General features: G+C 40.4%; 1 protein-coding gene and 1 pseudogene across 1 annotated transcript in view; one reads left to right on the top strand and one right to left on the bottom strand.

Annotated features, from left to right (window-relative positions):
- Positions 1-14,062, top strand: part of BRCA1 (BRCA1 DNA repair associated) — a 49,341-nt gene that overhangs the window by 29,756 nt on the left and 5,523 nt on the right. Inside the window, exons 12-14 of the mRNA XM_028498119.2 lie at positions 5,330-5,501; positions 11,568-11,694; positions 13,324-13,511. Of these exons, the coding sequence (XP_028353920.1) occupies positions 5,330-5,501; positions 11,568-11,694; positions 13,324-13,511 (487 nt within the window). The remainder of the gene's footprint in view (positions 1-5,329; positions 5,502-11,567; positions 11,695-13,323; positions 13,512-14,062) is intronic.
- On the bottom strand, positions 10,496-10,875 carry LOC114487711 (NADH dehydrogenase [ubiquinone] 1 alpha subcomplex subunit 6-like; annotated as a pseudogene).

Here is a 14,062-nt window from a genome sequence, read left to right on the forward strand (position 1 = left end):
TAGGAGTGGCACCAAAATTTTCTAAATTCTCACTTTCAAAACTTCAGACTCATTCAGCTTTATTTTCTCCCTTCCTTCCTCCCTTCCTTCCTTCTGCTGTGCCAGGTCTTTAGTTGTGCCATGTGGGATTTTTTAGTTGCACCATGCGGGATCTAGTTCCCTGTCCAGGGATCGAACCCAGGCCCCCTGCATTGGGAGCGCAGTATTAACCACTGGACCACCAGGGAAGACCCTCAACTTATTTTTTTAGAATACAGACACAGTGGTTGCTGGTGGTAATATTGGTGAGAGTTCTGTACCTGGCTGTGTTACTCTAGGCAATTTACTTATCATCTCTGAACTATAGAATATACATTCTTAAAATGGAGATATCTGGACCACCTTGAATCATCCTGCCATGACTTCTTTTTCTCACCTAAACCTTAAATACACCTTCAGCTGCTAGCAAAAAATGACATTTTTTTCTGAACTTCCTGAAATACCAGATTAGATAAAACTGAGAAAAGCTGATAGTCTTATAATACTGTGCATCATAAAATATGTGCATCATAAAAAACTTAGAAAATACAGAAAAATAAAAATCGTCCCTGACAGTCCAGTGGTTAAGACTCCGTGCTTCCACTGCAGGGGCACGGGTTCCATCCCAGTTGGGGAACTAAGATCCCACAGTCCACAGGGCAACTAAGCCTGTGCACCGCTACTACTGAGCTTGCGCACTACAGCTAGAGAGCCCACTTGCCACAATGAAAGATCCTGCATGCCCCAACTAAGACCCAACACAGCCAAAAATTTAAAAAAAAAAAAAGAGAGAGATTGGTTCGGTAAATTTTAACATTTATCTCTGGTATGATATACAAAAGACAGGTAATAGTTGTTGCCTTCAGGTGGGGAAGTAGATGATTGGGAGGAGAAGGAGGAAGCCTTACTTTTCTCTGAATATCCTTTTGTGCCTTGAATTTTATACCATGAACTTGTATTAATTATTTTAAAAATTAAATTCTATGCATTAAAAATCATTACTATTAACTAACTTATTGGTATATATTCTTTCTTCTTCCTATTGTACACAGGGGTGTGTGTGTGTGTGTGTGTGTGTGTATACACCTTATCTTTAAAAAACTTACATTGTTTTTACTATGTCACTAAATTTCCTTCAATGAATTTATTTTTAACTACTATATAGTATTCTTTCCTTGTGTACACCATGATTTATTCAACCTATTGCTGAATATGAGGGTTTCAGGGCAAGAGACACAGTTTGCTATCAGGTACAGCACTGTATTATTATCTTAAAAAAAATTTTATTTATTTATTTGGTTGCACCGGGTCTTAGTTGCAGCAGGTGGGCTCCTTAGTTGCAGCTTGCCGGCTCATTAGTTGCAGCACACAAGCTCCTTAGTTGTGGCGTGCAAACTCTCATTTGCGGCATGCATGTGGGATCTAGTTCCCTGACCAGGGATCAAACCCAGGCCCGCTGCATTGGAAGTGCAGAGTCTTATCCACTGCACCGCTAGGGAAGTCCCCGTATTACTATCTTGATAGCTAAATATTTGCCCACATCCCCAATGACTTCCTTAGTATAAATTCCTAGGACTGGAATTTTTCTGTTTGATACATGTTATTAAATTGTCCTTTAGAAAGACTGAACCAAGCTGTGCTCTTCCAGCCCCTGTGGTACTTGGTAGCTCCCATTTTCCTATACCTTTGCCAACACTGGGTGGTATCCAGTTCTAAACTTCTGAGTCTTGGCATTGCTATGAGGACTACAGATAGAGGGCTTGTCTTCTACTGCCTGTTTTCAACAAAGCGCAAATCCCTCTAGGACTGAAGCCTGCTGGAGTCAGGAAGAAACCTCTGAGACCACTGCCTGTTCTGTGCCTGAATTGTCACCTGTATTCTCCACTTCTGCAGGATTGCCATGGTGACTAAATTAATGAAAAGATTTTGGAGTCCTTTTTTTTTTCTTTTTTGGCTGTGCTGCACAGCTTGCAGGATCTTAGTTCCCCAGCCAGGGATCGAACCTGTGCCTCCTGCGGTGGAAGCACAGAGTCCTAACCACTAGACCGCCGGGGAATTCCCTAGGAGGCCTTTTCTCTGTTTGCAATTACTATGATCCTTTCTCAGTGTGGATTTGGGGCTCTGTCAACATGACTTTCACCTTTTTATCCCTTGCGTTTTAGAGTTGTAGTAGTGTTCGGTTTCTGATTCCATCTGCCTTAGCCATATTGTATAATATTTGACATTCAATAAACTACCTCCTTGTTTTCTATATTTCTGATCTTGTTCCCAGAGATATATGTCTATTTGTTCAAGATTCATTTTATAACCTGTTTTTATCAAGCATCTACCCAAAACAGAGCCAAAGTCAGATTTCAGGGCTAACTTAAATCTAGAGTAGCTCCAACAAGCAAAATGATTGAAGTGGGATCTTTTCCCAAGGTCTGTTTATACAGAACTGGGGAGACATATATAGGAGATAAATCCTAATTTGGTATCATCAGTATCTGTTCTTTATCAAAGACTGATTAACTATATTTGTTCATTAATTCATTTCTGCATTAAACATTTACTAAATGCTTACTGCCTGCTGGGTGTTGGGGATACAATAATGATTAAGGAAGGATTCCATCCATCTAGGAGGAACAGGTATTCCACTTCGGTATACTAATGCACTAGCAGTATAAATGAAGCACTGAGGGGTCATCTGTTCCTGACAGGAGATGTATTATTGGTGGGGACTTTTGGAGGAGATATTCAAGCTGGACCTTAAAAGATGAGAATTTTTTCCAGGTGGAAAGAGAAGAAAGGCAGTAAATCAAGGCAAAGGCACAGAGGCATGAAATCATGCCCAGGAAACACAAAGTTGTCCCATGTGACTGGAAAACAGGGCATACGTGGTGGTTTTGGGGAGAAACAAGAGATAGGATCAGCGTGTGGAGGCCCTTTTGATTGATTGATTTTGGGCTGAGTTGGGTCTTCGTTGCTGCGCGCAGGCTTTCTCTAGTTGCGGCGAGCGGGGGCTACTCTTCGTTGCAGTCCGTGGGCTTCTCGTTGCGGTGGCTTCTCTTGTTCGGAGCACAGGCTCTAGGTGCGTGGACTTAAGTAGTTGCAGCACGTAGGCTCAGTAGTTGTGGCACGCGGGCTTCAGTAGTTGTGGCTCACGGGCTCTAGAGTGCAGGCTCAGTAGTTGTGGCACACGGGCTTACTTGCTCCGCGGCATGTGGGATCTTCCCGGACCAGGGCTCGAACCCATGTCCCCTGCATTGGCAGGCGGACTCTTAACCACTGCGCCACCAGCGAGGCCCGTGAAGGCCCTTTTGAATGCTGTGCTTAGGAATTTGGAATTTATCGTGAGATCAATAACGAGTAATAATTATACAGTATTCAGAAAGTGTTAACTTTTTATATGAGCAGTTGTATACAACTAAGCTCCTAATGGAAAAAAGAGACATGATAAACATGGCTTTTAGGGAACTTTAGCTGTATTAAAAGTAGATATCAGAGTAGCACAGTGGGAATAGAAAAGAAAAGAAAAGTAGGACTAATTCAAGAAACATAAGAATTAGAATCAAGAAAACTTGGTAACCAATTTGGGTTTAGTCTCCCAAATGTATCAGGCCAATTGCCTGCAGGGGAATTTGTCCAAGTTTTCCTTTGGGAAAACCCAAAGGAAAGTTATCTACCTATAATTCTCCCATTACTTTTCTGATTTTCTAACCTATTTAATGGCCACAGAAGTTAGATGTGATGGTTGTGGCAGTAGTGACTGATAGAGCTCCTTGAAGCTTATCAGGTATCCTGGTTTCATTCCAGATTTACTGAGGTGAGCCCTTGGCTAGGATTTGATCAGTGATGGAACTACTCACAAGACACCACGTGGTGGCAATGGTGCTGCTGTGGACATTGGCAGCAAAGCAGTCTCAGGGTAGCAGTGGAAGCCTTTGTGGATCAGGGAATGCATTTCCCAGTCATAAAAACCTCCTAAAAACTGTGAACTCAGTATAGCAGGAGAAAGTAGATGGCTTGTTTTTAGTAGAGGGCAAAGTCATTTGCGAGGATCAGAAGAAACAGGGTGAAACAATCTGTTTCCTCAGGGTTTGCTGGAAGCTATAGATGCTCCTTCTAAAAGTAATGAAAAAATGTATATTTTGGAGAGCTCCTTACTTACCAGATACTTCACTTATCAAAAACCTTAGACTTAGCAGATTTCTTCTTCATATGGAGAAATAAACATCAGGAGCCTCATAAGCAAGAGGAGCCCATTATCTTGAATTGAAAACAATAACTGGCCTTACAGGCTTTCTGAGGGCTCTTTCTGCTGGATCCTTCCATATAGCCAGTTCTTCTCTGCAGCCATCTCTAGGTACCCCGTCCCCATCTAGAATGGCAGCACCATTCTAGGGCTGTATCCCCAGTGTCTAACACATAATAGGGGGTCAATAAATAGTTGTTGAATGAATAAATAGATAAATTAATGAATTAGCTCTTTGCTTGTCTGTTAGAAACTAAATGTTCAAAGAATCCCAGAAAAGGAGGAGACCTCACAAGCCAGAGATTAGACATTTTTATATGGACTAACCCAAATCTCTTATGAGTGCCACAATACCAAATTTTTGAAATGCAGCCTGTGGAAGATGTTAACAGAATCTTGCTAATTTTAAATACCAAAAGTGTTTTAAGTACCTTATTTTTTCACTCCCTAGCTTTAAAAGAAAATAACCAACTTCAAAAGGACATCACAATAAAACAAGCCTATTTGGGAGGGTTTGAGGAATTTTTTCTCCCCCTCTAACATCTTTCTGAAATAATTTCATGGGCATTAATTGCATGAATATGGTCAGATTAAAAGGTGCTCAGGGCTTCCCTGGTGGCGCAGTGGTTAAGAATCCTCCTGCCAATGAAGGGGACACGGGTTTGAGCCCTGGTCCAGGAAGATCCCACATGCCGCAGAGCAACTAAGCCCATGTACCACAACGACTGAGCCTGCGCTCCAGAGCCCGCATGCCACAACTACTGAGCCCACGTGCTTAGAGCCCGTGCTGTGCAACAAGAGAAACTTCCACAATGAGAAGCCCGCTCACCACAAGGAAGAGTAGCCCCCCGCTCACCGCAACTAAAGAAAGACCACGCGCAGCAACGAAGACCCAACGCAGCCATAGATAGATAAATAAATAAATAAGTTTTAAAAAAGTTGCTCAGCCAGAACTCATAATTCCATACTAGGTGATTTCAATTCCCATGCTAAAATTAATTGGTGTAACATATTCTTGATTTCTGGCAAGTTTCTAAAAGAGTATAACTTTCTTGGTGTCGTTTCTCGTGTCTGCAGCAGAGGGATACCATGCAAGATAACCTGCTAAAGATCCAGCAGGAAATGGCCGAACTGGAAGCTGTGTTAGAGCAGCACGGGAGCCAGCGTTCTCACAGCTCCCCTTCCCTCATAGCCGATTCTTGTGCCCCTGAGGACCTGCTAAATCTGGAACAAAACACAACAGAAAAAGGTTTGTAATATTGAGCAAACTGTTTACCTTAAGCAAAATTCTTCCCTCCCTAAGCCTTTATCTCTTTCTGAAAAGTATGGACCCAGCTCCAACATTTTATGATCTTTGCTCAGCATATATTTGCTGAATCACTCCGTGGGAAATCTTAGAGCCCTGCTTCTAGTCCCTGCTTACAACTAATTCACCATTCAGAGGGCCCAAGACAGTCAGCAAGCATCGTCATCTGAGTACCCACAGTAAGCAAATGCTATGGGGCGCCCACAGGAAGCTGAGTGTCATGGGGCAGATTGGAAATAGGTAACCCCATCATTTTAGAAAGCTTATAAAAAAACCACTCAGACATGTTTCTTATAGCCCTGGTGTCAGATCACAAAGCCCTATTTAATCTACTTTCTGGTTTATAGAGAGAGACGTCTATATATACTTCAGGAACTGCACCTTGATCCACAGAAAGCCCAATTATGTGGCAGAGACAGGTGCTTTATAACAACATGATTGTTATCAACAAGATGAGGCATTTGGAGTAACTGGGCAGGTGGAGCTGCTCTGAGCTGACTCCCTATAAGAAGTGAGCACTGAGCTGAGAAATAACCTGGCATAAAGGAAGGAAAGTGAGATGAAAATTTGAGTTTTAACTGGAAAAAGCCTGTGTAAGACAACACATCAGGCAGGGTTTTAAACAGGGGCAAATACACAGACATGCAGTGAGAGGCTAGGCATAGGCCTGGGTTCCAGGAAGGAGCTGGTGCTTAGGAACTAGCACTCCCAGAGTGCTAGCTACCCAGCTAACTTAGTGTTAAAGTCCCTTCTTCGTTCTCCCTTCCTCAGGCCTACAGGGGGCCAAAGGGCCTTCCTTTGAGTCTTTCTAGGAACTCTACTCTTAATTATTCAGGAGAGTGGCGTTGGTCCCGGAGTGTGCCTTGTAGTGTTTTTATGTTCAGAGAGAAACAGTAAGTAGCTCATGCATGAGAAGCTAGGAACTCTGTTGCTATGGCAGTGGTTCAAAAATGTATTTCCTTAAATGCATTCTTTGTAACTATCTTCATTTAGTTCATTTCCCAGATAATGTAGCCCCAAGTCTCGTCACCATCACAATTCTCATTGGTGCTTTCACCACCTTCAATCTAAAAACAGACTAGACTTTCAATTTTAATGCATCAGATATAAAATGTTATTGTCTGGCTTTGAATATGTGTGTGAATCTACTATCTCATCTTTGTTGGGGGGGGGGTAGTTTATTTTTTCCTGAAGATCTGTACACAAAATGTTTCTTTGTGGCTTTTTTTTTTCCATAAGTGCTATACTTTTATATATTCTATTTTACTGTGGATTTGAAAAACTGAAAATTTCTTCTGAATTTCTACATAAAACATTTTTTTTTATGAAAGAGCTTTTACTCTATCCTTTGTGGTAAACTTACTCATTGGTCTACTTTCTCATGAAATTATAACATCCTCAGAGTTTTGAGGTAGGTGGGTGAATGTTGAGAGGAGGGAGGAGAGGCTTATGAGAATTTCTCCATTTAAAAAAAAAGTTTCCCCTCTCCCAACTCCACAGAGAGTGTCTGCCATGGCCACTTATATTTGCACAACTTGAATATGTTGTTCAAATTGCTCAAAGGCTACTTCTCAAGGAGATCACCTATAACCACGGTATTTTTTATTGTAATTTTTAAGTCTCTGACTTTTCCGGCCCCACTTTACCCTGTTATACTGTTACGTTTTTTCATAGCCCTTATTAACCTTTTTTTTTTTTTAATTTATTTTTGGCTGTGTTGGGGCTTCGTTGCTGCGCTCGGGCTTTCTCTAGTTGCGGTGAGCGGGGGCTACTCTTCGTTGGGGTGCGGGCTTCACATTGCGATGGCTTCTCTTGTTGCAGAGCACAGGCTGTAGGCGCGCAGGCTTCAGTAGTTGTGGCGCACAGTCTCAGTAGTTGTGGCACATGGGCTTAGTTGCTCCACAGCTTGTGGGATCTTCCTGGACCAGGGATTGAACCCGTGTCCCCTGCATTGGCAGGCGGATTCTTAACCACTGTGCCACCAAGGAAGTCCTAAAATGAGCTTTAATATCAAGAGCCACTTATATTTGCACAACTTGAATATGTTGTTCAAATTGCTCAAAGGCTACTTCTCAAGGAGATCACCTATAACCACGGTATTTTTTATTGTAATTTTTAAGTCTCTGACTTTTCCGGCCCCACTTTACCCTGTTATACTGTTACGTTTTTTCATAGCCCTTATTAACCTTTTTTTTTTTTTAATTTATTTTTGGCTGTGTTGGGGCTTCGTTGCTGCGCTCGGGCTTTCTCTAGTTGCGGTGAGCGGGGGCTACTCTTCGTTGGGGTGCGGGCTTCACATTGCGATGGCTTCTCTTGTTGCAGAGCACAGGCTGTAGGCGCGCAGGCTTCAGTAGTTGTGGCGCACAGTCTCAGTAGTTGTGGCACATGGGCTTAGTTGCTCCACAGCTTGTGGGATCTTCCCGGACCAGGGCTTGAACCTGTGTCCCCTGCATTGGCAGGCGGATTCTTAACCACTGCGCCACCAGGGAAGGCCCTTAACTTTTAACAATATCTAATTTGTTTTGCATATTGTTTAGAGTTCCTCCTTACCTCCCACTAGAATGTAGGCTCCATCTGGGCAGAGAACCCTTACACCTGAGCCTGGAACACAGTAGGCACTCAATAAATATTTTAATTCACATGATTAACACTCTGAAGCCCACTCTAGAGTTACTGAAAGAAAATTTCTGGGTATGGATTCTGGAATTTTGTGGCTTTATTTCTGAAACATTTTGAGCATCAACTTAATAGCTCAAGTATTGTGCCTTTTTCCCTCTTAAATTGGTGTGAGTCTAACTGAAATTCAAGCAAACTTCTTAATCCTGGGAAAAGGAGTTTTGTTTACCTTCAGCTATACTAAAATGACTTATTCTTTAAATAAATGTTTTATTTTTGAATAACTTTAGATTTACAGAAAAGCAGCAATGATAGTACAGAGAGTTCCTACAGGAACTCTACCCTTTACCTAGTTTCAGTTTCCCCTAATGTTGTCATCTTACATTACCATGGTACTTTTGTCAGAACGAAGAAACCAACATTGGCACATTACTAGTAATGAGCGAAACTCTAGACTTAATCATATTTCACCAGTTTTTATTTTTTAAGAATCCGTATTCTTAATGATGATGAAAGCTCCTTTTCCAGGATCTTTACATCAAATGTCCTACCCTCAGCCTAGATCTGCCCTACTGTTTACCTAAGGGTCATTCCCAAGCCTGCATAATATTTTTGTTCAAACGTGTATTCTTACCCATTATGAATGATGTGTACCTCCCTCTGCAGGTAAAGCTATTTCATATCAGGCACTTTGTTTTTATTTTTGTTTTGTTTTTTTCCTCCTGAATTACCTGTCTTTCATAAGGCAAACATTAGCATTTGTAACATCGTAGTCCATTACAGCTGAAATGACTTTCAGACACATCTGAGCTTTTCTGCCCTACAGTACGTTCATTCCTGAAAGCTTATAGTTTATCATTTCTCAATATCTCTTTCCTCCTTTTCAATGTCTTTCTCTTTGATTCTTCCCAATGCTTTTCAACAATGCTTATTAGCACCTAATAGGCAGTCAGTAAGTTTATTAAATGTTTGGTCTGGCCCATATTCCCTACCCATGAAGAATATAACATATTAAGACCCACAGATGAAGGAATGATTTCAGGAGGGACTACAGTACTGTTCCAGTACTTGGGCTCTGGATCACTGCATCTATGAAATAAGGATTAAGGAAAAAGAAGAGCAGAAAAGTTTTTCCCTGTATTTTTAAGGTACTATTGAGTTATTGAATCCTAACTCAGGTTAGCTTATTTTCTTTGTAGCTTGGGCCCCATTGTAGTGAAAAGAGGAACTTGTATGTTAAATGTCCAGGTGATGGAATGACTTTTTAATATCTGTTTTTGTGTCTGAGGCCTTTCCCTCCCCACCCTTTCACTTAAAAAAATAAAAAAGCCCTTTCCAATAGTTCATTCTGTCACTTTGCTGTACACCAGAAACTAACACAACATTGTAAATCAACTATACTTCAATAAGTTTTTTTTTTAATTAAAAAAATAATTAATTCTGTTTGGTGTGATTCCTTAGACATTGCACATTTCCTTTTATCAGTGATCACCTTGTATTTAGGGGGGAAATGATGCCTATATTAAAAACTTTACATTCCAATTGGAAGAAAAACCTGCTGGTTCATGGTTAGACCCTTCTTTGTTTCAGCACCTTACAGTAGCTCCAGGCAGGGTTCTTGTGTTCCTAGAAACTCACAGGTCCAGAAAAGAAGACTATAAAGGAAACTATAAATAATGTATTTGAGGATTAACTCAGGAAATCAATGATTATTTCCCCCCAGGCTACCCAGTGTCTTAAAAAAATAGTTTAATTAATACAGCCCTTTGTTTAAATTTTTCTGCCTTTATTTATGGATTTTGGCTTTTCTAATAAAAGCTCAAAATAAATTATAGTCATCAGTGACTTTGTAATGGATAGAAGACATTTGTAATTTTTAAGTATTTGTTTTTGCTTTTTAAATATTTCTGCCTTTAAGCCACTTCCTAGAAAGCAGTGGCACACTAATACATTTGGAGGAATTAATAAATAAAAAGGATGTACTAACGTGCCAGAATTTTGCCTTGGGTCTGTTCTGTGTTTTTTCCTTTCTTGTGCCAGTTCATCATTAGTTCCATGTATTACTTCCAGGTTCCTTATCAGTCGGCACCTTGTTTTTTTGTTTGTATTGGTTTTTCGGTTTATTATTTTCTTAGTAATTGAAAATGTGAAGCAAAATGTCACCTCTTTTTTCTTTCTCATCTGACCCCTCCTTCATTTCCACACACATGCAAAAACCCAAAACCCCATCCTATACAGTCTTTTTTTTTTTTATCATATATTGAGTTTATTTGTGCTCTAAAATATTTAAATATCAACATGCACCTTTCCATTGAGTGATTTCACGGGTCATGCCCAACATAGAACTTGGACAGGAAATCCCTTGGCCTTGGTGCTTCTGTTTCATGGAAAAACCGCATGACCTGTGTCCGCTGCTTCCACACTTTGTTTCTTCCGGTTCTATCTTTCCCTTAATGACCAGAAGATCAGCCACCCTGGGGTCTATGACGTGGGCATTCTTCATAAACATTTCTCGGACTGTATCCCATCCCTGTTTCACAAAGATGTCTAGCTGGAATAAATGCATAGTGTTCGGCACCTCCCGGTATCAGGCGTGGTAGAGCTCACGCAGCCTTCGCTTAGCCTCGTTCGTGTCCCGATTGAAAATGGGCTTCACCGAGGTGCTGGCTGCAGCAGCAGCAGCCGGGCGGAGGCCGCTCATCTTGCTAAAGCCCTATACAGTCTTTGATGTGGAGGCAATAGGGATGGAAAAGGGAGTGTGCTTTGTGCTTTCCAGTGCTTTCTCTTCCCTATTGTCTGAGGTGATTTTAGTATAATTTAGTTTGCTGCAGAGATAAAAATTCATTTCCTATTCTTACGTCCGTATCATTCAGGCCAAAAAATATAAATATATTATTTTTTCAGCCTTGTCTCAGCTGGGTATCTTTATTTACCCAGTTTTAAAATGTTCCTTTTATTGTTGCTGTTATTTTTTAGTCATTGCGTTCCATTTGGTACTGTATCACTTGTGTTTATAGAATTCTGTCTGATATACCTGTTTAAAAACCAATCTGATTGGGACTTCCCTGGTGGTGCAGTGGTTAAGAATTCGCCTGCCAATGCAAGGGACACGGGTTCAAGCCCTGATCCGGGAAGATCCCACATTCTGCGGAGCAACTAAGCCCGGGTGCCACAGCTACCGAGCCTGTGCTGCAACTAGAGAAAGCCCGCGTGCAGCAACAAAGACCCAACTCAGCCAAGAATAAATAAATAAATAAATTTTTTAAAAAAACAGAAAACAATTTGATTGTCACAGATTGCTGCTTTTGAAAAAAATTGATATTCTCACCTGAATTATCACCATCAGGACAAAGCAGTAAAGTAGATTTCTTTGTTTTCTCATTCCATTTAAAGCAGTATTAACTTCAGAGAAAAGTAGTGAATATCCTATAAGCCAGAATCCAGAAAGCCTTTCTGCTGACAAGTTTCAAGTATCTCCGGATTGTTCTACCAGTAAAAATAAAGAACCAGGAATGGAAAGGTAAGAAGTAATAAATGTCAAGTTTGGTAGTTAAGTAACACCTGTACTTACATTAAACTTTTAGTGTTAATTTTTTTTCACTATACTTTCTCTAGTTTTTTGTACACAGACATATCTAACCTCTCATTGCCCTAGGACACTTCTTTTGTTTAATTGTATGTAGGCTCTTTGGACCTGTACAAGGCATGAGCTACAACATGAGAAATGCACAGTAGATCTGTCCCTTTTCAAGGTCAGAATAAAATACAGAACTAAAGCCTCAACAGGCCTGGAGGCTGATGGTAGACTTCTCCAAGGCCGCCCTTGCCCTAATTGAAGTTGTTGCCTTCCTAGAAAACGTTTAGCTATTGATTTACCCTAGTAAATATTCAGAATATCTTCCAGGGATGTTGTTCACATCACTATTGATATAAGACTGTGTAACACTTTGTAGTTTTAAAAATACTTTATCTACTTCTTCATTTGATCTTTATAAAAACACAGTGAAAGTAAAAGGACAAGTTCTGGACTATTATTCCAAATTGATAGTTCAGGATAGAGTCTCAGAACTGATAGAGTCACACGTCTCATGACTCTAGAAAGGAAAAGGAATTCATATTTATTGAGTTTCTACCAAGTGTATGTATATTTTCACTTATCTCTCTGGGAATAGTGACAAGTTGTCAATAATCTAATCACACCATCTTTTCCAAGTGTCTTGGATTGGACTGAGGATATATTTTTGAGGGTGTGATAATGGCCTGATGGCTGTGATAGAGAATGAAAAGATTTGACCTCCATAGGCCCATGATTAGAGGTAATGACCTCATTGCTGTGCTTTAACCGATTGAGCTAACCACCTGTTTAATATTCAGATGAAATATTCCTCTTCGTCCTCCCCCACCCCAGTATACCCTATAGAGACTTCTATCAAAAAACCTACACATTGATTGAACTTCCTCTGCTAGACTGCTTGAGGAATAGTTCAGGTCTTGCTCATCTTTAATCCATGGAGCCTAGCTTTAGTGCCTGACTCATACTAAATACCCAATAATTGTTTGAATCAGTTATCTGATCTCTGAGGTCCTTTAAATCTGTTGATAAGTATCTTATTCAGCAAAGTTCTAAACACCTGAAAGAGTAGGGGAATTACTGTGTGCATATGCTCTTCTAACAATATATTATAGCTGGCTTTTATTTTTAGAATGACTTTAGACATTGAAAAGGTAGGAGGTAGGGATGATTCTATGAATTCTGCTAAAATTGGATAGAAAGAATGAGTGTAGCAATGTCAAAATGAATCAACTTATTTTCATGAGAGAGCTGATTCTCATACATTCATTTGAAATAGTGTATAGAATTTGAGTGAGTGGCAGTGGATAATTTGGTGAAATTTGCTGACATGCTTTTAAACAGCTAGGAGATATACTGCCTCAGACCAGACCCTAAGGAGAGATGTTATATGTCAGCCCTGACATGTTGGCAGACATCGTGAATCCAGACTCCTAGCCATCTCTCGTGTTCTCTCTTGCTAGTCATTCCCGATCTCTGACAGTGAGCTCTTTCACTTATGCCTTGGCTGCCTGGGAAGTATGATTAGTCCTTTCACAAGCTACAGTGATGGTTTTCTCCTTTCATCCTTTTTTCTAGGTCTTCCCCGTCTAAATCGCAGTTGTCAGATAATAGTTGGTATATGCACAGCCTCTCAAGGAGTCTTCAGAACAGAAACTGCCCACCTCAAAAGGAGCTTGAGTTTGTTGATGTGGAGGAGCAACGGCTGACTGAGTCTGAGGCCCAAGATTTAATGGAGCAGTCGCATTTGCCAAGACAAGATCTAGGTAATATTTCATCTGCTCTGATGGAGCAAACACTTTTATTTTACTCCGAGTCTTAACCTAAAGATATTCTGATGAATCAGCTTTCAAATGTGGTAGTCTATCATGAATGCATCTGTTATACTTAAACCCATTAGAGAAATAGCTTGAATGTTAATCCAAGTTGAACATTATTGCCACTGTTAATCAGTCTATATTGGTTTAACTCTAACAGTTTTGAGGATGGGAGAGTCTTGTTGCTCTCTAAATATTTTACTTCAACTGTTAGATAAGAGTTCTAGGGCCCTAGGGTAAAGTTTTAGGCTTGTCCTTTATTGAAAAATGAGTCAGATCTCTAAAGTAAGCTCTTGTTTTATGAATTAATGAATATAAATTGCTATATATTTTATGCCTTATAAATCACTGTAACTGAATGGTGTGTTTTATGGCTTGTAAATCAAGGTTTTAATCAGTAAAGAAAGTTTTTGTGTGTGTGTGTGTGTGTGTGTGTGTGTGTGTGTGTGTGTGTGTGTGTGTGTGGTACGCGGGCCTCTCACTGTTGTGGCCTCTCCTGC

Source organism: Physeter macrocephalus, chromosome 14 (genome assembly GCF_002837175.3).
Source record: "Physeter macrocephalus isolate SW-GA chromosome 14, ASM283717v5, whole genome shotgun sequence".
NCBI lineage: Eukaryota > Metazoa > Chordata > Mammalia > Artiodactyla > Physeteridae > Physeter > Physeter macrocephalus.